Raw genomic sequence first — 26,411 nt, 5'->3', positions numbered from 1 at the left:
TAGAGATATGAAATCATGATGACTTGCCTATATATTTCCATGAACGATATATTTCCATATTTAAAAATTTTCATATATTTGTTTTCACACTTTTCCGTCTCATCAAATCCCATTAATATACATATTTAAAGGACATCACGTTTAGGAATAGAAAGAACATCGCGTTTAGGAATAGTGGCTGTTCCATTCATCTTCTACTATCTGTTTCCCTCTATTGGTCGACACCTATTTTCCACCGTTAGGTCTTCTAATCAGAAGAAGGTGGATGTTTGAATTTATTATAACATGTACAATACATTCAACCAATGAAGAGCTGAATGAAATGTCAAATATGATAGATAATATATATTTTAAATTTAGTTTCTTAAAAACTTATAATTTTCTCTTTATAATTTCTATTAAACCGTTTATTGGGGATTGAACTCCAATATCTTTATTTCTTCTATATTATATTTAATTTTATTTTTTTGAACTTTCATTTAACTCCCATTATAGATGCCTAACACTTTTCATGTTAAAAAACATGATATTTCATGATAATTAAATATATAAAGGTAGTAAGTATATTATTTATAACCTGTGAGAACTACGATTATAAAATTAATTAAACATTCATATTAAGAATAAAAATTACTAATAAGTTATTTTAAATAAATTAATACTTAAGAGATATTTCTTTTATAATCTGTGAGAACCACGATTATAAAATTAAATAAATTATTACTTAAAAGATATTTCAATAGAAGAATAAACTTATTCATTTATTAAAATAAATAAAAGAGAAAGAAAAAGAAGATATTCATGTTTAAGTTAGAATTCAAATCTTGCCAATTTATTAATTAATAGCCGATTTCTATACTTTCCTAAATTGTAGATATGATGAGAAATATTTTGAACAATTAATAATCATATTTAACGTTAATTATTTTGAATAAATGTCAAATAAAAAAGGAAACAAAAATAAATAAAATAACGCCCAATCGACCCGAATCTATGGTCATCCAGCCTTGCCCTTAGCACTCCCCACGCCGCCTTCTACTTAACCATCTTTCTCCCGTCGCCACCACCATCCTCCGCCCCAAACTCCTTCTTCCCTAATATCTAGCAAACGATCTGCTCTGAATCGACGGTCTAGTGATACAGGTATACTCTTCATGCTTAAATATACGTTTTATGTGTGTAATAGTAGTATAAAGACAAACTGTAAACATTTTATGTGCTTCGAGCTCGATATTCGTAGATCTAAATAACTAATTTCTAGGATTGCTGTACTTGAATCGTGCCAGTTTTCATACGTTACTGTTGGTGTTACTGAACTTGCCTTGGTAGAAGAAGTAAGTTTTGGATTTTTTTTCTTTTCTAATTAAATTAAACTAGTTACCTTCCGATTCTAAACTGCCGTTGATTCTAGACGTTCTGTAAGTGATAACCATATGAAACTTTACAGCAACTAACTATAGATTCGATAGGAGAAAAGCTAACACATCATTCGAGTACTTTTGTTTCCATACAGATTGGTTAATCCTTTAATTAGGTGACTACATTACGTTAACAGATTCGTAAATTGAGATATCACTAGTTCTTGGAGCTGATTGTGTAAAACATTTATATAATCGGAGTATATAAATTTTATTTTCAGAAAGCGTTAGGTTAGAAATGAATACAACTGGATGGAGTTTTTTTGTTTGAACGACATCCAGGGAGATGTTTATAAATCTTGTTTCTTTTAAACTGAATCTTTGTGATATTTGTTCATCTTTTGTACAAGAACCTTCTATATATGCTGTCAAGATGTTCTCCAAGGATGATTTTTACCATTTTTTTCTAGGTGTATGCAATAATGGAGATACAGACAACTGAAACTTCAGAGTCTCCAACCTCACGTCCAGTTGTAAGCACAGAGACAAGTGAGACTTTGGAACAATTAACACCACCTGTGATTGCTCATCCTCAGACAACTGAAACATCTGAGCCGCCACCACCACCGCCTCCGGTGACAAACATGCCGGAAAGTGAAGCTTCTTTGCCTGAGGTTACAAACACACAGACAACTGAAAGCCTAGCGGAGACACATACACCATTGATTGAGGTTACAAACACACATGCAACTGAACCCTCAGATGATACTGATTCCACCCCGCCACCTGTCACAAACACACAGTCAACTGAAACCTTGGAGCAGTCGATCCTCCCCCCTTTGACAGAAACAAAGACAACTGAAACTATAGAGCAATCAGTCATACCTCCTGTAGTCACTGATAATAGTCATCATGATAACTTGGTTTCTTCTCCTGAAAACCACCAGTGAGTGTTTCATTACCTTATTTTTTTCACCATAACATTTAACTGTGGTAAACAACTTATATGCCTTTGAATCTTAAACCCCAGGGTTATAGAAACGAGGCAAGAGACTGCTGAAGAAGGAGAGGAAATAAGGAGCATATTAAAAGTCATTGCAGCAACTGGAAAGTTCTGGTATGCTACAAATTTTGTTATCAACCTAATCCTTATATCTCAATTCTCAAAGTCAACAACATTTGTATCTTTATGAATTTTATGATTAGTATTATTAATTTCACATATGTGAACACTACAGTCATGATTGGGAGAAACTGAGAAGCATGTTGTCTCTTCATTTAAAGCAGGTATGTGGAGGTATGCCAATTTACAAACTTAAACAAGTTTTTGATGCAGCATTGACTTGAATATGACAAGTTTTATTATCTTTATACAATTATATGAATTGTTGCTACAGGTTATCTCTGAGTATCCACAAGCAAAAATGACAATAGAGGAACAAAAAGTTTCATTAGGGGAGACGCATGCTGAGTTGGTGAAAAGGTTGGATGATGGTATTTCCACAATCATGTTACCTTTTTATTTTTATTAATTAATAATTTTACATTTTTGTTTTTCACTAATGATGAATTTCCATTTCTTGATTATGTTTTGCAGCTCTTCATAGTTTTGTTGATGGTCCACCGTTTACCCTACAAAGGTTATCCGAGGTGATTATGCTATCATTTGTTATAAAAATTCCGTATAATGAGGATTATGAGAAGGGTATTTACGTCTTTTATATGAACAGATCATATTGGATGCAAGAAGCTTGTATCCAAATCTATCAAAGCTTGCTCTTGCCTTAGAAAAGGTAAGAGTCTTTAATTACATTTATGCGTTATGAGATTACAAAAATGTTGTTAATTTATTTTGATGATTTATTGTTAACCCTGTTTATAGAATTTATCTGTGACATCAACATTGACCATGTCAACGGATCCTGATCCACAATCTCTCATAACAACACCAAATGGACTTGACAAAGTAACCGAAGATCCAAATCCAAATCCAAATTCAAATCCAAATCCAAATCCAAACCCAAACCAACAAGTGGAATCTGATGGGGTGATGGAAAATGGAGTACTACCTGCGACTGGAGTAGATCGGGATGAAGTTATGACAGAAGTGGAGGCTGATGTGAGTGATGTTATGACAATGGACATGGAAACTTATGAGAAGTCATCTGAAGAATCAAGTCCTATGACAACAGGTGATTCTTAAGTCTTTTTTTTTTTTTTTTTGGGTTATTTTTTTGAAGCTATTAATGTGATTGTAAGAGGTAAAACGCAACATTTGATATGATAAGTGTAGAGCATGTGAGACATGAAACCATTAACTCATGTATCCGTATAGTATTTGGTAAAGTAGTTGAATGAGTAATGATGCATGTATGGATAAGGGATAAGGTGTGGTTTCTTTTCTAGACATATGAATGAGATTAAGTGACCAATTTTACCATTATATTTAAAAAAAAGATAAATTTCATTCATTTATGAATTATGAGAAAAAAGAATTGGAAATATGTAAAAAAGAAACAGCGAGGTGTGCTGGTCGTACCCCGACCCATGGGTTCATCTGTAAGAAGGTATTTAGTGGGACCCATATTAATAGACAGCTGGAATTATATAAAAATATGACGTAATCAAAAATCGAGTCCACATCTGAGTTGCAATTTAGGATTTCGTTTTGGTAATTTGGTTAAGACTTTTCTCATGTTAGCTTTTGGCTTATATCATTCGTTGATGTTTCATCTCTTTGGTCGACTTTCATGCACTTTGTTCACCAATCAAGTTCTCAACCGCTTTAGCTTATGATTATAATATGTTTTGATCAAGAGAAAACATACATGTCCTCGCATGCTTCCCTACTGATAAGAATGTGCAAAATCACTAAAAACTGGAAAGAAAAAGTCAGTTTAATTGATAAATTGGTTATAATACATTGGATGTGTTTGGGGTAGGGATGAGAAATTGGGCCGAAAACCCGAACCGAACCGAGAACCGAACCGAACCGAACCGAATAAGACCCGAATAAGCAATTCGATTCGGTTTTCGGGTATCTGTATATGGCTTATTCGGTTTTCGGGTTATTCGGTCCGGGTTACCCGAATAAGGACTTATTCGGTCCAAAAAACCGAACCGAATATGAAGCGTCTATTTTCAATTGCATGAGCCGTGAATCGATTATCCTATACGACTCCCTCTCACAGTCGACGTCTCAACGATTCTCCCGTTCGATTCCCTAATCCTAATAGCGGGTAAACCAAACACAATTACACCAAATCGAACCGACGAACACAATTACACCGAATCGAAGAACATTGAAAATTTCTTACTGCCGAATCGAAGAACATTCTACTTCTTGCTGCCAAGTGCCGACTTCTACTTCTTGTTGTCGACATTTAATTTGTTTGATCGCCAATTACACCAAAATCGTAATATATTCGGGTTATTCAACTACAAAATATTCGGGTTATTCGGGTTATATATTTATGAAATCATAAGAGTTAAAAGTAATACAAAATATTTGGGTTATTCGGGTTATTCGGGCTATTAGGGTTATTCGGGTTATTCGACTACAAAATATTCGGGTTATTCGGGTTATTCGACTCCTTAATCATCTTGCACAGGTTATTTGGGTTATTCGGGTCGGAATCGAACCGAATCGATAATACCCGAACCGAACCGAACCCGTATTGCTTATTTGGTTCGGTTTTTGGTTCATACAATTAGCCTTATTCGGTTTTCGGTTTATTCGGTTCGGTTCGGTTCGGTTCGGTTCCGACCCGAATAACATCCCTAGTTTGGGGTACAGTTTTTGGAAGCTTTCGGTTTTTAACTTCTAAAAAAAAAGCTTAAAATAAATAAATAGTTTGGTGCGGTAATAGTAGCTTCTATTTTTTTTTTAATCTAAAATAAAAAGCTTAAATCCGAAAACTACTTCTATTAGCATTTTATAATTTTTTTTTAATAATTTTACAAATTGACTTACTTACCTTTTTTAAAAATCAATGACGTTTTAAGATAATTTATTTTATGAATTTTTGTATGTTTAAAATTTTCCATCTAATTTTTGAACACTCATGCACAAATAAAGTTCCGCCTTTTAACTAGTTTGGCCAACAATACCTATTTGTTAACTTTTTGTAATTCACTACAAGATATGGGTTTGATGGTTTTAATATAATTACACGTGGCTCAGTGGGTGGTGTATACTATATACTATTATTGCAACATTCCACTTGACATAAATCTTAAAGTCTATTGACTATTTATAATATTTACTATCTGCCATTTTCTTAGTCTACAGACCAATAATCTTTACTATTCTTACAAACTATAGTGGCCCTTTTGAAGTAAACTGATACGAATAAAAACCAATTAAAATCCAAATGGTTTTAATCGTCAAATTTGACAAAATAACCAATGTGCTCAAACATGTCTTCATCTTGCTAACTGACATTTCCCATCTTTAAAAAACAAACACGTCTATTTGATATAACAAAATAAGAAATAACCACAAATAATTTAAACTCTGTTCCCTGTGGTTTTGTACTGATCTAAAGCATATGTACTTGTAAGAAACATGTGGGGTTAAAATACAGCATTGTGTGCCAACACACACACAACTATCCCCACCAATACCCACAACACATTCACTCTTATTATTGACTACAAGCGATCAAAAAGTGGTGTACCTCCCCCGACCATTGTCACGACACACAACCCCTACCATGTCCTCTCTCAAAAGTTGAATCCACCACGTTTCGATCACAAATTCATAATCAAATCTTTTAGTTTTTGGCTCGGAATCGGTATCTATAAGCTTCTTACACATCACCTAATCATCTTGTATGTTCTCTTGCGCTTATGAAACATGTCTTTTTCCTCTATAATCAAGATATCTGATTATGTTTATGAGGTTTAAGTTCAACAATTATAAAGTTTTATGTCGTAAAAGATCAATGTAACCTATAACATGAACTGATAGCACTAAAAGAATTATCTATTAACTTATTTCTCCCCATCGTTATATAATATTTATAGTGTTAGTGGATAATTGTTGTATTGTATTCATAGCCCATTTGTATTTGTATTATTTAGGGCTGTAAACGAACACGAATAGGGCTTGTTCATGTCTGTTCGTTTAAGTTAACCGAACAAATGAACGAACACGAACAAATTTTCTTGTTCATGTTCGTTCGTTCAACAAATTACATTGTTCATGTTCGTTCGTTTAACAAATTACATTATTCATGTTCGTGAACTTGCTAAACGAACATAAACAAACAGAAATAAAAGAAACATATATGAACATAAATGAACATATAATATAGTAATGTAATCAAACACAATTAAACATATATGAAGATAAAATGAACTTATATGAACGAACATAAACAAACGTAAACGAACGTTCACGAACATAATTGAACGAACGAGACAATTGTTCATGTTCGTTCGTTTAATTAAACGAACGAGAATTTGTGTTCATGTTCGTTCATTTATTAAATAAACGAACATAAACGAACTTCCTGCCGAACGGTTCACGAGCAGTTCGTTGAACGTTCAGTTCGTTTACAACCCTAACATTATTTATATGTAATCAATCTACAACTCATGTATATGTACCCTTTGTGTATTGTTTTGTAATCAATGGGATTATACCATTCTACATGGTATCAGAGAAACCCTAGTTGATCCTACTCTCTCCCTCTATCGATAATACCTTCACTCTTCCCCCTCATATTTTCTTTCTGCTTCTCCCATCCCTCTTCTCATACATCTGTCAATAATACCTATCTCTTCATCATGCCTGGTGGAGAATCCTCCCAATCCAAACCTACTCACAAATCATATGGGATCACGAACATAAAGACTTATGTACCCCTTATTATTGACCTCACCAAACGAAACTATGAGCCATGGAGCACACTTTTTCAAGCCCACTGCAATTCATATGATGTTTTGGATCATACTGATCATTCGTATGATCCCCCAAAGAACCACCATCGGATCCGGAGTGGGAAAAGCTAGACAGCATGGTTACTCTTTGATTATTTGGCTCGATTTCTCAATCTCTCATAACATCGGCTCACTCTCCTAAAGCCACAGCTCACAAAGTATGGTAGAACCTTCACTCGATCTTTTATGACAACAAGGAATCCATTGCCATGCAACTCAAAACGGAACTAAGAACTATCTCTTGGGGGACTTGTCCATCCATGCATATTATGATAAGGTTAAGGAACTGGCGGACCTTCTTGAGGGGCTTGGGGAGAAGGTCAAAGAAAGGAACGTTGTCATATACACACTAAATGGTCTTCCAAGCGAGGTTGACAACATCTCCAACATGCATCCTCCCCTTCATTTCTCTACATTGGGTTATCTTCATCCTCTAATCGAGGAGGTGCTGGTGGGTCAAATTGTGGACATGGCAGTAGCCATGAAGGCCTAAATCACCACAACAATCGTCGCCGTGAGCCACAATTTGGTTGGGTCTTTCATCCGCCTCCTATGCACCATCAGTTCTCGCCATGGAACTCTTTTGCATCGTTCCAACATCAACATCAAACACAACAGTAGCCTTGGGCTGCATCCTCTTCTTTCCCAGTAACGCAGTTCTCCCAGCTAGCTCAACAGTGGGCTCGACCCAATTCTAGCAGCCCAGGTCTACTCAGAAGTCGACCCAATACCTACCGTCAATTGCCTTCTCATGGATCAGAATCCCACGTTCAATTCTTGACACCAGATCAACCCCATAGGCCTTTTTAGGTAGTGTTGACCAACCCACTTCACTGCCACACATGTTCAACACAATGAATCTCAATGACCTAGGAACGAGTGGATGGGTCATGGATATTAGGGCGACAAATCATGTTCATGCAATCCAAAGTATTCGTAGTTCTGTTTGTAATACGCATTACCCTCACTCTATTTATGTTGGTAACGATTCTGCAATACCTGTTGTGACATCAGGACACTCTATTTTTCCTATTCCTAATATATATCGTCCTCTACCTTTAAAAAACGCTATTGTTATACCCAACATCTTTAAAAATCTTATATCGGTTCAAAAATTTACTACTTACTCGCTCTATTGATTTTGATCCTTATGGTTTTACTATTCTTAATTATCAGACTCGTCATCCTCTCATCTGTTGTGATAGCTCCGCCCCTATATCCAATCACAGGATCTTCAAGTCGTGCATTCGTCTCCATCTCTCCCACCATTTGGCATCAACGACTCGGTCACTTCGACGATCAAGTCTTGAAGCATTTATTATCTAGCAGTTATATTTCATGTCTTTCATCAAAAATTAATGTTACTTGTCATGCTCGTCAGCGTGGCAAACATAATAGAATTCCATTTTATTTGTCCGTTTCTATTGTTTCTGCACCTTTTGAGATTACTCATTCTGATTTGTGGACATTTCCTATTTCTAGTAATGGTGGTTTGCAATATTATATATTATTCTTGATCATTACACTCATTATCTATGGGTGTACCCCTTAAAACAAAAATCTAAAGCTTTTTCAAAATTTATTCATCTTTCCAACATAATATCAACTCAATTCACGGGTAGCATTAAACAATTCCAATGTGATAACCAGAATAATACTCAGTTTCATAGCTACTTTGCATCTCACATAATCACCTTTCATTTTTCTTGCCCGCATACTTCTCAACCAAATGGTTGTTCTGAACACATGATTTGCACCATCAATAATATGATGCAGACCCTTCTTTTTCACTCTAACCTACCACCTAATTTTTGGCATGTGGCCCTCCACATGGCAGCCCATATTCTCAACATACTTCCCTTTGTCGCCATATTCAATGACACATCCCACTACTACCTTTTTCAGAAACATCCAACCTATGATCACCTTTTGGTATTTGACTTCCTTTTTTTCCACGTATTCACACCAATCACAAACTTCAACCCTGCTCCACCCTTAGTATATTTATTGGATACCCTACTTACCATTGCGACTTCCGATGCTTTGATCTCTCAACTTGGAAGATCATCATCTCTTGACACGTCACTTTTGACGAGTCTACATTTTTCCATACGGGTCATTCAACCTCACCGAATCTTCATCTTATGATTTCTTAAATGACTCAAATTTCTCCCTTCATCTCCGTGACAATCTTCACCCATCATTAGGCACTTCCGACACTTCTCTATGGGATCTCCTCCTCACGAGGGATCCCCTCATGCTATGAGTTCTCCTCCTCACCAAGACTCCCATCCTTCTACAGTATCTCCTCCTCACGAGGATTCCCCTCCTCATTCAGGATATTCTCATCATGATACTTCCCTTCCTAAACCTCCTCCTTTTCATCACATGCACACTCGATCTAAAAGTGGCATTGTGAAACCCGTTCACCGTCTCAATATTTATACATCTTCCTCGGTCTCTGTCTCGAGGGCACACCTACAAGCTTTGAAAGATCCAAACTGGCATAAAGCCCTGGACGAGGAATATAATGCCCTAATTACTAACGGTACTTGGATTCTCATGTCACGACTACCGGAGGCAAACATGGTCTGCTCCATGTGGCCTTTTAGAAAGAAATTTAATGCTGATGGACAAATTTCATTTGTTGGCCAACGGGCACAATCAACAACCAGGGATCGATTGTGATGAGACCTTTGCTAGGTTGTCAAACCAACCACCATACATACTGTGATGAGTATTGCGACACTGGCCAATTCATCAACTTGACATGAAGAGTTATTTTCTTCACGATCACCTTCAGGAGACTGTGTACATGCATCAACCCCCAAGATTTCGTGATACTCAGCATCCAAATTATGTTTTCCACCTTCATTGATCTTTTTATGGTCTTAAACAGGCCCCTAGGGCATGGTATCAACGGTTTGCTCAACATTCTCTTCATATGGGGTTTCACCACAATATCACTGACTCATCTCTCTTTATCTACCACCATGGAGCTAACAAATCATATCTCCTATTATATATCGATGCCATTATTATTGAATGATTCTTCTTGTAAGGTCACACCTTGTGATATGATGATCCAAACACTTTACACACTGACCACCATCGCCAGCGCCTCAAGACCTTATGAACGTCAGCATGAAGACAATGATCTTATGTAATATTTGTATATTATATAGTTATACATATATGTATAAAATAAATATTTGATCCTTAATCTTGGTGATAAGGATCAAATCTTTACTTAGAATAGGTATACATACCTTAATTAGTGGGATGTATGTTATGCAATCGTATATAATCTACATTAGGGTGAAACCCTAATGTAGGTCTTGTGACCGCCTTAGTGACCTTTTTTCTCTTGGTGAGAACACCCCTTTCTTGGTGAAAGACATCTTTGTGATTACTCATGTTCTTTATTTTTCTGTTCAATCTTTGTTTAGTTAGTTTGTTCTTTGTTAATTATACTTGAAGTGTATCCGATCGATACAAACCATTAATTGGTATCAGAGCGGGTTTTTTATACACTCAAGTATTTATGTCGACCTCTTAAAATCCAAAATTGTTTTCTTGAAAAAAGATCTCTCCTTTTGATGAATTCAACTTTACTTATTGGGAATCAAAGGTCATGGACGCTCTCGAGATCATCGACTATGACATGATCGACATCATCAATAAGGATCCCGTCGTCGTTATGCATCAACCATCCAATGATAGTGCATCTAATAGTGAGTTAAATAAGAAATCTGTGCCGGGATACAACAAGGAAGAGAAAAGGGTGCTAAATCTCGATGTAAAGGCGAGAGTTCTTATTTGGAAGCTCTCTCCCATATTCTATCTATTTTTACTTTCAAAACTGCTTAACTGCACAAGAGATGACGATCAAACTATCATCTATTTTTGATAAAGAAAATCTATCAGATGACGAAGTTTTAAAAGGTAAGTGTCTCATGGCTCAGATCAATGAATCTCATGCTGCTGCATTGAATGACAACGTTGACACTCTTGACGGTGATCTTTCTCAAGCTGCTACAGACCTTAAGTATGATTGGGTCTCAACCTCTGCGTATCACTCGTGTTTCAATTTATCTGTTTCAAATGAAGAAAGATCTTCTCCTAAAATTGAGTAAAAAAATCTCATAGAAAAACCCTACCTTTTTTGAAAAATCTCATTCTCTTTTAAAAAAAAGGAAAACACTTGTATCTCAATGACCAACAATTTTCTTCTCTTTGAAAAAGAAAAAGCTGTTGGTCATGCTAGATGTACTCAACTTATTTTAAAAAACCGGGCTTCTTCTCACTATAATGTTACAAGAATTATTGAAGATCAGATTCCTAATCCGCGTGAGAAAATTCTTAGAGGCAATATAGAAGATGTTTTTTTCCTTAATCAAAAAGGTTGAGACTAAACAAACCTTTTATAATGCTGACTGCCTAGAGAAAAATTTTAAAGTAGATTTGTAAGTACCTCTTTTATAAATCAAATTTTTATTAATACACATTGCACTACTAACCCTAATGGTAACACCAAATGTGTATATTATTTATCTGCTCTTGATCCTTCCCTTCAACCTCCTCATCGTGAGTATGTTTTGCCTTCCACTAAGATTTTGCTGAAATTCCCTATATTAAATGGTGAAGTTCATTCGGTAAACAAAATTCTTAGCATTTTTCCTCAGTGCCTGTTAACAACTTTGAATTTGGAGATCAATCAAAGTCTTATATTCCAGATGATTCTTCAATATCTCCTGAGCCTCGTGACAAAGTGTCATCTAATATTACCATCGATGACATTCCTTGGTCTAGAACGAAAGCAAGATTTTTTAAATCAAGTGATCAAAGTTCTTTGGATTCAATAGTTAAAAAGAAACCAAAATCTAATGTTAAAGGAAAGAATCCTGGAACCAGTGTTTGTTATTGATGTGGTGATGCTTATCATAAAGTCAATAAGTGTACTTTTGAGAAGAGCTCTGTACGTGTTGACAATATCATGACTCGAAATGATAAATGGATTAAAAAGCAAAACTCTTTAAATTGTCTCCCTAATGCTTGTTATCATATTTTTTCTTAGTGACCTATTTCAAGATGGGTCAGTATATATTAGTTGTGTATTTTAATTTTAGGGTAAAGAACGTATTTGGTATTTAGATAGCGGCTGCTCAAGATATATGATTGAATTCAAATCTCTTCTGGAAGACTTCATAAAGAAAGATGGTCATACTGTTACATATGGAGATAATGGCAAGGGATCTACAAAGGGATATGGAACTATCAAGTGCAATTGCGTTATATTCAAGAATGTCTCTTACGTGAAAGGTCTTCAGCACAATCTCATTTCAATCAGCCAACTATGTGACATTATTCAAAAAGGAAATGTGGACCTGTTCTACATCCTACCCACCGATCAACTGGCTGACATTTTCACTAAGATATTGGACGAGAAGACTTTAAACAAATTGATTGCAGATCTTGGCATGCTTTCAATGATTTAATATTTTTCTAACTCGCTTAAAGAAACTTTGCTTCTACTTTCTTTCTTAGACCACAAAAAATACAAAAACATGTGCTTCTTTTATTATGTTTTTCATTTAAATAACTTTAAATAGTTTGCTTAAGCTTTGCTTCTAATGCTTACAAGTACTCTCTTTATTATCTATGTTTCAGGCCTATCTACAATTTATCTGCACTTCTTTCTTCTAGAGTTATCAAGAGCTGGAGTCATTCAGAACGTTCTGAATGCTTTAGTTGCTAAGAAGAATATTGGCATCAAGACTTCTTCTTATTGACAATGTCATCTTTCTCTTCTACCCATTGTTATAGATGCAAATAGTCATAAATTGTTCGATCTTGAAAAAAAACCTAACCGACAATTTTGGGCTCCTCTTCCCAGCAGGATCAAACGCCGGCTAATCAGCCCCTGTTTCACCCAATTATATATGTTTCCCCATATAGTTTCATTTGTTGTATCATCCTTGGTATGGTAGCTGTTGTTTGGAGTTTTGGAAGAGTTCGTTGAATGCTTCCTGTCATCAGTCATAGGTGCAATCAAATGGTAGGGATTGAAAAGTGGGATTTAAAGAATGACAATAAAAATAATGGTGCATGGAATGTTGATAAGGTATCTACTCCATTTTATTTTACCAATTTCCCTCCAGATGTTGATTCTAAGAAACTCTGGTCAATCTATGAGCAATATAGGCATGTGTCTGATGTCTATATTGCTCGAAAGTTTTCTAAATTAGGAAAATGATTTGCATTCATTAGATTCATCAAAGTAAAGGATCAATCTAAGTTAGAAGAAAAATTACGTGGTATATGGATTGGGAATCACCATATTTTTGTTTCTTTGGCTAAATTCGGTAGAGGTGATGCACACAATAGGCTGGATCAGGTTAAAGAAAATTCAAGTTATGGGTTAGATGGAGATAATTAACCTTAAAAGGGTCCTTCTGTTAGTGGTTCTTATGCAAATGTGGAAGGAGTGAAGTTGAACCAATCTAATTCTAAACCTACTGTTTCTTTGGTATTGGAAGGTAAGGATGTGTCTAATGATCTAGCTTCTAAGCCTTCAATTTTTTGTCAAGTCAGGAATGTTAGACTTATCCCAAAACTGTTGCTGCTATTGAAGGAAGAAGGGTTTCATGATTTACAGATTCGATACTTAGGCGGTGAATGGGTTTATATTGCTTTTATTTCAAAATTTGTTTGTTCTAAATTCATAAAATCTTCTGAGATTCATGCTTTCTTTTCTAATTTAAGGTTGGTGGTTAATGGATTTAAATTCCTAGAGAAGGTTACATGGGTCGAAATCTTGGCTTTACCATGTTGTGCATGGAAGGAATTGGAAGTGAGTAAGGTGGCCGTGTTATAGGGGGAAGATTGTTCTTTGGAAGATAACATGCAATCTCCTTTGGATGTCAAAACGGTGTGTATCAAAACTATTAAACCTTCACTGATTCACGAGAAATTTAGTATATTAGTACAAGGGATCCACTATGAATTGGTGGTTAGAGAGTTAAGTAATTGGGAACGGGACATTGTACTTAATGAAGACGAATTGGATCGTGATATGCCTAAATTTTTTGGTGATTATGATAATAATGACATGTTATTTGAGAATAATGAGGGAGACTGCACAACTGGTGGCATTAATCAAGAAAAAGATGATGAAGTTGGTGATAATGGTTCATGTGAAAATGAATTGGATGATATTGGTATTAAAGGTGTTGGCTTTGTAGATAGAAGAGGCCATTTTTTTCCAGACTTCAAGGTTGAAGAAGAAAGTTTTCCTGGTGGGCATGCCTTCGATTGGGCCACCCATTGTTGATCACTTTCTGACCCTAGATTATATTGTTCCAAGCTTGACCGTCATTGGTGCATCGCTTTCTCCTCCAAACGTTTTGCCTGTTAAGGCTGCTGTTCAGATTAATGGAGTTGATGGTGAGCAGCCTGAGTGTCTTTATCAACCTCCTGGCTTCCATCATGATCATAATTCAACACCTGATAGAATAATGTTAAGGCTAACTCCTCAAGTTCTAACGAATCTTTTAAATTTTTGAAAAAAAGAGTTCTGATTAATGTAGAAGATATTACCGATGTAAGGAAGCAATACATTAACATTGGAAATTTACTTGGGTATGACATGGAAGGTAGTAAGGAGAAGGTAAAGCAAATCTTCGCAAGTATTGGTATGATTCAAGTTGATCAATGAATTATATTTCCTTGAATATTTGTAGCACTTGAACTTTCTCAAAAAAGAAGTTGGGTGAGGTGTATTTGTATTCAAAAGGGAGTTTCATTTTTGAGTCTCCAAGAGACGAAGATGACTCAACTCGATTTGTTTAAAGTTTGAAGTATGTGAGGTAATTGTAATTTTGACTTTGCTTTTAGTAGTGCTCGCGGGAGATCGGTGTAACTGAAGGGTTTTGAGCATCCTAACAACCTTAAGGTGCACATACAACCCTAAATGCTTTGGATCTATGTTTTCTCTAATTATACATGCAAAATGATTTTTCAAAGCATTACCCTCACTAGCATACAATCATGGGTACCTGTATAACAAAAATCTAGTTAGAAGACATACCTATTCTTGTAGCTTGATTCCTTGGACCTTTAAGAGCCTAGCACCCCAAATGTGATATTTGAAATGCTTCGTACAACACCACCAACAATGGAAAGACTTGAGAAGGATTTTCTTGCACCAAATTCAACTATAGCTCTCCAAGAACACTTAGGTGCCGATTTTGGTAGCCTAGGGGATTCTTATATAGTGTCGCAAAACTAGGGTTACACCATGTAAACCCTAATGTGCATGGCCTTCCATATTACTTATGCTCCATGGGTTTAAACCTCCATGGATCATCCATGGATTGTCACATGGGTTTAGCCCAACATAAGGAATAATGGATCATTGGCCCAAACCATAAAAATGAATGATTTACCAAATCTACCCCTTATATTTAATTAGTTTCTTTTGATCACAAAATTAATTCCAAATTAATTCTTGATCAATACTAATTAAATAATATAATTTCATATTAATATATTAGAACTTATAATATATTAATAAATCATGAATATCCTCTTCTCAAAAGTCCATTCTTACAAATTGTTCTGGTGCCATGCAACCCAAATGGACCATGCTACTCTCGGGTCAAGTACATACAAATTATAGTTATGGGCTTAGACATTAAATCCAAATTAACATCCCAAAATCACAATAAATTTTAACTTTTCAAAAACAACCCATACCATAATTGCTTACAAAAATATTGTTTCAAAAGTGTAATTTAGTAATCAGAGTATCCTGAAATCGAAACAACATAAAAACCAAAGGAAGTGACAATTGGTAGTTATGGGCCAACAAAAGTCAAATAAATAAGTTAAAGTATTTATGACTTGCTTGGAGTTTCGGTTTTAGGAATCAAAAATATGAGATTTTGGTTGTTTGGACCGAAATCATACCTAGATCGAAATCACGCTAGCCCAAAATCATTCCTAGACTGAAATCACATGTGATTTCGGTGGTGTACAAGGTGATTTTGGTCATGCCTTTGCCGAGATCACCAATTTGATCCAATAAAGTTGCAATGTGATTGGTGGATTATTTTCCCAATGTGATAAATTACACAAACCAATGCACATGTCACTTCACCCTACCCTCTTTCCCCTATTTAACTACGACCAAAGGCTCATTCAACACCCTTCACAATTAACATATTTCACCACCATTTCTCTAAATAAATTAAAGTCCTTCCTCTCCAAACTCAATGTAACGCCCGGTTCCCGGTATGTATCTTAAATATGAGGTTTTGTATTTTTATACTAGGACTCTACGAGTTGGAGGCCCAACTCGTCGAGTAGATGTAAATTTTAGACGCAGGTGGAAGAGTCTAATCGCTGAGTTGGAAGCTCTGACTCGATGAGTAGACCTGTCTGGATAAAACCCTAAATTTTAGGGTTTACACCCTATTTAAACACATTAACCAAGTTCCCATGCAGTCCACATCATTTCCCTTAGTCCAGAAAACCCCTAACTCGTGATCCTTGAGCTTTGATAAGTGTGTGAGTCATTTTTAGAGTGTTTGTATGATCTTGAAGCTAGAGGAAGAAGAAGAAGGAGCTATAAGGTTTAAGGAAGCAATAGATCTAGGGTTCAAGCTCCATTTCCAGTCCCTTTAAGGTATAAAGTTGCTTCCTTGACTTCCTTATTGGTAGATCTCTCGATGTTGAGTTTAGGGCCATCTTTTAGCAAATTTGTGAACCTTTTTGGAGTATGGAGTGTGATCTGAAGTTGTAACTTTAGATCAGGATCCCTTTCATCCCTTTGGACATTGAAGGAATCGACGAGTTGCTTATACGACTTAGAGAGTTGGGTCATAGTTTCCCCAATATTTTCTGATATTGAGCAACTTGTTGAGTTTTGGAGATGACTCATCAAGTTTGGCTCGTTTATGGACTTAAAGATCATGGAACTCGACGAGTTCAAGGATGAACTTGACAATTTAAGAGCAACTGTCTCAACTAAGATGAAGATAAACTGGACGAGTCCAAGGAAGGACTCGATAAGTTCAAATGGAAAGTCCCGATTCTGTTATATGGAGAACCTCGGTGATTTGAAGGGAAACTTGATGAGTGAAATTGCGAAATTGAGATTCTCTTAATTATGTAACTCGACCAGTTGATGAGCCAACTTGGCGAGTTTAGTCAACCAGATGTTGAATTTGAGCAAAAGTTGACTTTGACCAGGGTGTTGACCTTGACTTTGACTTTGACCTAAGTTGACCCTTGAAAGGGTCACGAGTATGAAATGGTATTTAAGGAAGGTTGTTATGTGTAGGATTTTGAGAGGAGTTGATCCCAGCATCGAGGATAGTTCAGATACTATGGGACATTGAGGCGAGTTAACTTCTAGTAGAAGTGGGTTGAAGGCACCAAGGCCACCCTACTAGTAAGAGTTGTAGTAGAGATAGTTGTCTTTGTGATAATTATCTGATATATTGTTATCTGTTATGATTATGTGGTAGTATGCTATGATGTTATGTGATATGTGATAAAAGGGGTAAGATAGACCCCAGTACCAGTCGATAGGGCCGAAAGGGTATGCCAACACCCAGGTAAGTTAGGCAGTATATGATTTGTATGTTTATGCACTAGGATGCTATGTGGTAGAGTAGGGGTGAAATAGTCCCCAGTATCGGCCGACACGACCGAAGGGGTAGACCAGCACCCTGATATGCTAGGCAAGGTTACCGGTCGACAGGACCAAAGGGGTAGGCCTACACCCTGATATGTTAGGCAACATACTGGTCGACAGGACCGACGGGGAGGCCAACACCCGGATATGCTAGGCAAGGTACCAGTCGACAGGACCGAAGGGGTAGTCAGTACCCAATTATGTTATGTAGTATGTGTTATGTATGGTATGTGATATGATGGGGGAACTCACTAAGCTTTGTGCTTATAGTTTTCACTTTTGTTTTCAGGTACCTCTTCATCGAAGGCGAAGGAGCCGACACGGTAGCAATGCATCACACACACATGATTACCACATTATGAGATTCTTAGGATTGTACTCTGACATTATTACTATTTTTATGATATGGTTTTGAAACGTGTGATTATGGTTTTATGAAATAATGTGACTCAATGATGTTTTCTTATAAATGTTTCTAAATCATTATATCAAAAATAAATTTTTGGTCTTGAAAATTGGGATCTTACAAGTTGGTATCAGAGCTTTGGTTTGAGGGATTTGGACACACTTTCAGGTGTATATGGACTCAAATCGAGGGTTTGAAATATTTTCACAAGAAAATAGTTATTCCAAAAGTTAAAGTAAAGAGTTTTAAGAAATAACAAGGTGTGTAATGCGTGCAACCGGCCGAGCTCAAGTAAGTTTTCCCCAATATACCCATACATTTTAAGTTATGATATGATATAGTTATGTGAACTGCATGCTAGATTAGGGCTAAGGATCTAGGAAGGATGCCTTATATGCCTATTATATGTGCTTGTAGACCTGCATGCTAGTACTGATTAGTTAGTGATAGGATGGCCTATTTAGGTTATGCTTGATTGTATGAGCTTTAGAATCTCATGCCAATATAGATTCTTGATAAGAGGATGGAATGATTTGATTGGATCATGTTGGTCAGATTTTACATTGCATGAATGTTGCTTGCTTTGTGCTTTGTGGGACCTTTTGGTAATGTGAGTTAGCTACTAAGTGAATATGCTAAGTCACATGGGGCACATGCCGGATAATCTCAGAGTGATGGACTTGAACCTATTACGCAACTCTCATCTGAGTCTAAGCGTTCTAGGGGCAAGTCTTTTAATCGAAGGATTATATGATCTCTGTTGCATGTGGCTATATTCATGAGGTAGCTAGTTGACATCACTCGGTATCTTTCAGCAGCTGAGGACCGGGTGGGTTCGGGAACCTAGGAAAGCCTATGATATGCTTCAGAGGGGTAGTAGTAAGGTATAATGAGACATGGGTGCTTCATTTTGAGTAAGTGACTTGGAGGATTTAGGAGGATTGCTGAGGAAAGTATGGATAAGTGTGGAAGGTAGTATTGGGCATGTACTACTGAAAGCACATGATCCATACTCGAATCGGTGAGAGTCTTAGATAATATGAGAAGCTTCGGCGAGGCAAATCCATGAGTATGTTTTGATCAACGGTTTTGTGGTTTTTCAGTTCGGAGATGGGAAATCAGGGAGGTGGTTTTGGTTCGAGTTCCAACATAGGTGTAGGTGCAGAATTGATTAGCGAGCAGATGCAGGAGTTCCTCTCGTCAAAGACTACCTGCAGTATTTTGGAGCAGACGCCTGTAATATTTGGTTCAATCAAGGAGGGGATTTTATAGGTATTAGATAGTCGTCTCAGGGCCTTTTATACTGAAATGTTGACAGGGCAGGTGGGGGCTCATCTAGAGCCTGAAGCTTGTGGATCTCAAGAATCCTCCTGGAAAGAGGATCCTATTGTTGGCTCGAGTAATTTGGGGTCAGAGTTTGGTTATGCACCTCGTCTTTAGGAGAGTCTACCGCATGATTGGATAACTGTGGAAGTTTCACGAGCCTTTCACGAGGGATTGCCTGGTATCATTAGTTGGATCACTGACAGATTGGTTGTCAAATTAGAGGAGGAGGTCGCACTTTCACGTGCTTCAAGTGCAGCTGGTGAGGCTGTTAGTGAAGGAAATGTGAATTTGGAAGCGGGCCATGGAAAAAGGAAGTGGGCATTTATCTCAGGACGATTGGAAGAAGGTGGAGGGTCCGACTTGGTGGACTTGGGTGTTGGAAGTCAGGGAGATCATGAGGTGTGTGGAAAGTATGGGGAACCCATCGGTTTGATTGTCACAATTTTAGGTGTTTCAAGTGTGGAGAAAGAGGGCATGTGCATCAGGATTGTAAAAAGGACCAAATATGTTTTCATTGTCACCGCCCAGGTCATTTCAAGCCCTGCAGTCCTGCTTGGGTGGCGAAGAGAGTTCAGGTTCCATCCCCCATCATTTAGCAGGAAGTCAAGATTGAGCCATAATAGATTACATGTTGTTGGATAAGGTGTCTAAGTCCATAACTATATTTGATATGTACTTGACCCGATTTAGCATGGTCCATTTGGGTTGCATTTCAGTGAAACAATTTGTAAGGATGGAATTTTGAGAAGAGGTTATATATGATTTATTAATATATTATAAGTTCTAATATATTAATATGAAATCATATTATTTAATTAGTATTGATGAAAAATTGTTTTGGAATTAATTTTGTGATCGAAAGAGACTAATTAAATATGTGGGGATCGATTGTGTAAATCATTCATTCTTATAAAGTGGGATTATGATCCATAGTTCTTTATGTTGGGCTAAACCCATTTGGTGACCTATGGATACTCCATGGAGGTTAAAACCCATGGAGCCTAAGAAATGTGGAAAGTCATGCACATTAGGGTTTGCATGATGTAACCCTAATTGTGTCACACTATATAAGAACCCATCTAGCTACTAAAATCAGCACTAATGTGTGTGTGTGCAAGAGCATAACCAATTTTGTGTGCAAAGATACTCTCTCTCAAGTTTTCCAATTTTTTGTGGTGATTTTTGGTTCCATTTGAGGAATTCACATTATTGGTGCTAGGATCTTAAAGCTCCAAGTAACAAGCTACAAGAAAGGTATGTTATCTAACTAGTTTTGTTATACAAGTATGAAAGTTTTGTATGCTAGTTAGGGTAATGCTTTGGAAAAATCAAATTGCATGTATAATTAGATAAAACACAGATCCAAAGGATTTAGGGTTGTATGTGCACCTTAAGGTTGTTAGAGTGCTCAGAATCCATCAGTTGTATAAGAGCCTAGGATTGTTTTCCATTATACTTGATGCTACTTGTTTTCAAAGCTTGAAAAAATCGATTTTCTGCTTTCTGGACAGTGAACTCACCGATTCCACTGACAGACTCGCCGAGTCACCCCTTAAAACTGACCAACTCGCCTAGTTAGTTCATGCACTCGATGCGTTGGTGCTCCAGAATGCAGATTTTTGAGTTTTAAAGCTTGAATTGGACTAGAATCATTACCCTCAACTGTTTTTGAACAAATAAAACTGCTTTTGATGTGGTAATGATTATGCTTATCAAATTTCAAAGATAATTGTCAAAGTTTCATGTTTTGTATTAGTTTATATGATTAGGATAATTTCATGAAATTTGTTTGATATGAACTATCTTGATCATATGAGTTTAATTGAATCATGTATGAATTATTTGATTATTGTGTTAATTAAAATAATGATTTAAATGATTTTAATAGGCTACATAATTTGTTCTCAAGTTATGAAATTCCAGAAGTCTTTTCTTTAAAAGAGTCACTAAACTCATAGGTTTTATAAAAATGAAGAGTCTCGTTTTTAAAAGGCCATTAAACTCATATGTTATGGAGATGAAAAGTTTTGAAAAGTTTCAAAACTTGCTCTCTAGTTTTGGAATTTGTAAAGTCACACACATTAATAATTTAATTCCAAACCCTGAAAGTAGTCTCAAAGGTAAGAATGTTATTACCATTCCTATTACTGCCCCAATTCTGGCAATCGGGCAAGGCAAAGGGAAGAAGAGGAAGACCCCTTTCCAAGGGTCGAAAGGGAAGGTTTCTTGATGGGTCCTTTTCTAGCAAAACTAATGTTAGTACTACTACTCCTTCCACCAACCCAAAATAAACAGAGTGATTTTATTATCATGCAAAGGGGCACTAGAAGCGAAGCTGCCCCAAGTACTTGTTGGATGTTAAGGATGGGAAAGTAAAACCCACTTATGCAGGTATTTACACTATATTGTCTAATAACTCACCACATACTAATTCCTGGGTCCTTGATACACATTGTGGAATTCACATTTGTTCTGATTTGTAGGGACTAAAAACAAGTGAGAATGTGGAGCGCGGGAAGATAAACTTAATCATGGGGAATAGGAAAGCTTCACCTATCACCAAGATTGGAGTTTATTCTTTATTTCTTTGTAGTGGGTTAAAATTAGATTTGAATAATTGCTGTTACTCGTGTGAAATGGCGAGGAATATTATTTCCCTTCATGGTTTGTACAAACAAGGTTTTAGTTTTTCGTTTGATAATGAAAGTGGTGCTATTAATGCTTTTTATAATGATGTATTTTATTTTAAAGCATTGCCTTGTAATGGTGTATATGAAACTGTGTTGGTTATAGATAACTTAGGAAATAATGTATTGCATATTGATTCTTCCACTAGTTTAGATAAAGCATCCTTATGGCATTGCCGTCTTGACATGTCAAAAAGAAGCGCGTAGGCCAACTCCAAAAGGCTAGAGTATTGAAGTTTTTTTGACTTGAAGTTAGATGATAGTTGCGAATCTTGTTTGCTTGGAAAGATGACTAAGTCACCCTTCACCGGTACTTGTGAGAGGGGTGAAGGTTTGTTGGACCTCATACACACAGATGTGTGTGGACCCTTCAAAACCGCCACAAGGGATGCTAACTGCTTCTATGTGACTTTTAATGATGATTACAATAGATATGACTATGTCTACTTAATCAAGCATAAGTCAATAACCTTTGAAATATTCAAAGAGTTTAAGTAGGAAGTGGAGAATCATCTAGGCAAGAAGATAAAGATGCTCCGATCTGAACGAGGTGGAAAGTATCTTAGTATCGAGTTCCTTGACTATCTTAAGGAATGTGGAATTGTTTCACAATTGAAACCTCCTAGGACACTACAACTTAATGGTGTAGCTAAGAGGCGCAATCGAACCTTGTTGGACATGGTTCATTCCATGATGAGTCGAGCTTCGTTACCTACCTCAATTTGGGGGTATGCCTTAGAGATTGCTGCCTATATCCTTAATCTAGTCCTAACTAAGAAGGTTGCTAAAACACTTCACGAGATGTGGAAAGGGAAGGTTCCCTCATTCGCACACGTCAATGTTTGGGGTTGCAACGCTTTGTGAAATGCGAGACTCATGAAAAGCTATAAGCTTGTAGTGAGCGATGTATTTTCATCGGCTACCCATAGAAATCGTTTGGATATCTCTTTTACAAACCGAGTGATAATGTTGTATTCGTTGCGAGGAGATGAGTATTTTGTGAGAGAGAATTCATAGGCCAAGGAAACAGTGGGAGGCAGATTGACCTTCAAAAACTTCAAGAGTCAAGTGGTGAAGGAACCTCAAATACCAGCGATCAACCTGAGGAGGAAACTCCTGTTGAACAAATTGATGAATTTGTACCTTTGAGGCGTTCCAATAGAGTTAGAGATACAACTGAGTTATATGGTTTCTATATTACTATAAAAGGTGATACATTTATCAGTGATAACACACTAGTAAATTTAGACGAACCTAACAACTAGAAGGAAGCCATGGAAGGCCCTGAGTCTACAAAGTGGAAAGAGGCTATGGATAGCAATATTCAATCCATGTATGACAATCAAGTTAGGAACTTGGTTAACAATGTACCGGGTCATAAGATAGTCAGGTGCAAATGAGTCTTCAAGAAGAAGACTGACATGGATGGGAAAGTACACACTTATAAGGTGCAATTGGTTGCGAAGGGCTTTACTCATACTCCGGGAGTTAACTATGATGAGACCATCTCACAAGTATCAAAGGTTAAATCTATTAGGGTTATGCTAGCCATAACTGCATTTCATGACTATGAAATATGGCAAACGAATGTCAAAACCACTTTGTTAATGGAAAGTTGGCTGAGGATGTTTACATGAGTCAGCCAGAGGGGTTTGTCAATGCAAAGTACCCTACTAGAGTGTGTAAGCTTGAAAAATCCATATATGGATTGAAACAAGCGTCTCGCTGATGGAATCTTTGTTTCGATGAGAAAGTCAAAGATTTTGGTTTTTCGAGAAGCGAGGATGAGTCTTGTGAATATGTCAGAGCTAGTGAGAGTATAGTTAGCTTTTTGGTACTGTATGTAGATGACATACTGCTTATAGGAAATGACATCCCAACCTTGTAGGAGGTGAAGTCCTGGCTTGGAAAGTGTTTCGCTATGAAGGACCTTGGAGAAACTGCCTATATCCTAGGGATAAGGATACTGAGAGACAGGAGTAAGAGACTAATTGGACTTAGTCAAAGTACCTACTTGGATAAGGTGTTGAAGAGGTTCAACATGTAGAATTTCAAGAAAGGTGACTTACCGTTCCAAAGTAATGCCATACTGAGTAAGACTCAGAGTCCGAGTACAGAGGCTGAGATAATTGGATTGCCATATACTTCCGCATCTAGCTTGATCATGTATGCAATGACTTGTACTTGCCCTGATGTGGCCTTTTCTTTAAGCATGGTCGGTAGATATCAAGGGAACCCTGGTAAGGCTCACTGGACTGCGGTAAAGAATATTCTCTAGTACCTGAGAAGGACTAAGGACTGGGATCTTATCCTCGGTGGGAGTGATGACTTGAGAGTGACAGGGTATAGTGACACCAACTTTCAGACCAACAGAGATAATTTCCACTCTCAGTAGGGCTGGGTATTTACCCTGAATGGAGGGCAGTTACTTGGAAAAGTTCCAAACAGGAGACTGTAGATGATTCAACGTGCGAATCAGAGTACATAGCAGCGAGCAAAGCGGAAAAAGAGGCGATATGGCTGAAGAACTTTATTGGAGACCTTGGAGTTGTACCAACTATAAAGGAGCCTATATAGATTTTTTGTGACAGCGATAATGCGGTTTCCTTAACCTAGGAACCAAGGGATCATTGAAGATCCAAGCACATTAACAGGAAATATCACTCCATAAGACACAAGATAGAAGAAGGAATCCTTGTAGCAAAGAGGGTATCGTCATAAGAGAACCCATTAGATTCCCTCACGAAGGGACTAAGTAGGGTTAAGCATTTGCAGCATGCGAGGCGCATCGGGCTGAAGGACGATATTAGTTTTAATGATTAGATAACTATTTCTAAAACTTTTAATAGATAAAGTGTAATTGATTTGATGATTAAATAAAAGTTTTTGTTTATTTATGAGTAAAGTTACTATCTTGTTTCAATTGTTTACTATTGTTCCAATTTTCATGTTTTGACTTCCAAGATAATAAGATTATCCAAACTATCCATAGTCGATCATACTTTGGAAGTAGGTATTGATGCAAGACTGTCATGAATTGGTCTTGTAGATGTATGAAGTGTTTAGACATAGAAAAAGTTGCTACAACATTCATGAGTGCTCATAAGTTCTGAGTATTGGATTAAACCTACGCTCACTTGTATCATTTCATGGAAACCATACTGAAAATAAACCAGAATATTTCAGAAAGTTCACAATTCATAATATCACAACTATCCCTGGCAGACTAACCCTCGGGGTTTGTGACTTCCTAGCGATGCGTACGAGTCCTGTGCTTTCAGTAGTACGGGACCATGATAACTTTTACACCTACACATATTTGTCCTAAAGGATAATTATATTTGCCCACACAAATTCCAAAACTAGGAAAAATATACATCATATCCACACTCTCACGAGTGTGGCTACACATTTTACATATGACCGACTGCTCACACATATACTCATCCATGAAACTTCCACCAACCCTGCAACACTCATGTATACTAATCATACATAACACTGGATCCTATAGATAGTCAAATACTTTATTCTACCCTAAGCCCACAATGTAACATCCGGAATCCCAGGTATATTATTTAATATTTATTTTTTTGAATTATGAGAAGGAACTCGGCGAGTTGATGCGTAGACTCGCCGAGTAGGGTCGTGACTGTTCATCCGGATTCACTTTGGACTCAGCGAGTCCACGCTGTTTAATGAAACCCTAAATCCTCCAGTGTTGGACCCTATTTAAGGGTACTCTTAGCCTCCCATTGCGGCTACCAATCCCTTGAGAGTTCCATTAGTGATTTATATCGTTTGGAAGGAAGGAAGAAGAAGCCTTTATTGATATTTCTTTCCTTGGTTTGGCAAAAAGGAGGTGATCAAGAGCAAGAGGAGGCTGAAGGAGGTGTGGTTCAGGTGGTTTCAGAGTCCAGAGATTCCAACTTGAGGTATTCATTCGACTTTTCTTCAGTTTTGGTATTTAACCTAGGGATTAGGGT

General features: G+C 36.9%; 1 protein-coding gene across 1 annotated transcript; it reads left to right on the top strand.

Annotated features, from left to right (window-relative positions):
- Nucleotides 1-966: 966 nt before the first annotated feature.
- LOC145035136 (serine/threonine-protein phosphatase 4 regulatory subunit-like protein) lies at nt 967-3,738 on the top strand. The gene is made up of 8 exons (XM_078983728.1): nt 967-1,143; nt 1,829-2,304; nt 2,389-2,475; nt 2,597-2,645; nt 2,756-2,852; nt 2,956-3,008; nt 3,089-3,151; nt 3,241-3,738. Exons 2-8 carry the CDS (start codon nt 1,841-1,843, stop codon nt 3,559-3,561), a joined length of 1,134 nt encoding a protein of 377 aa, XP_078839854.1. The 5' UTR covers nt 967-1,143; nt 1,829-1,840; the 3' UTR covers nt 3,562-3,738.
- Nucleotides 3,739-26,411: the final 22,673 nt, after the last annotated feature.

The sequence above is a fragment of the Lactuca saligna genome, chromosome 3 (assembly GCF_052625555.1).
Source record: "Lactuca saligna cultivar CGN05327 chromosome 3, ASM5262555v1, whole genome shotgun sequence".
NCBI lineage: Eukaryota > Viridiplantae > Streptophyta > Magnoliopsida > Asterales > Asteraceae > Lactuca > Lactuca saligna.
The sequence above is the reverse complement of the archived record's forward strand: the minus strand, read 5'-3'. Positions and strand labels throughout refer to the sequence as shown.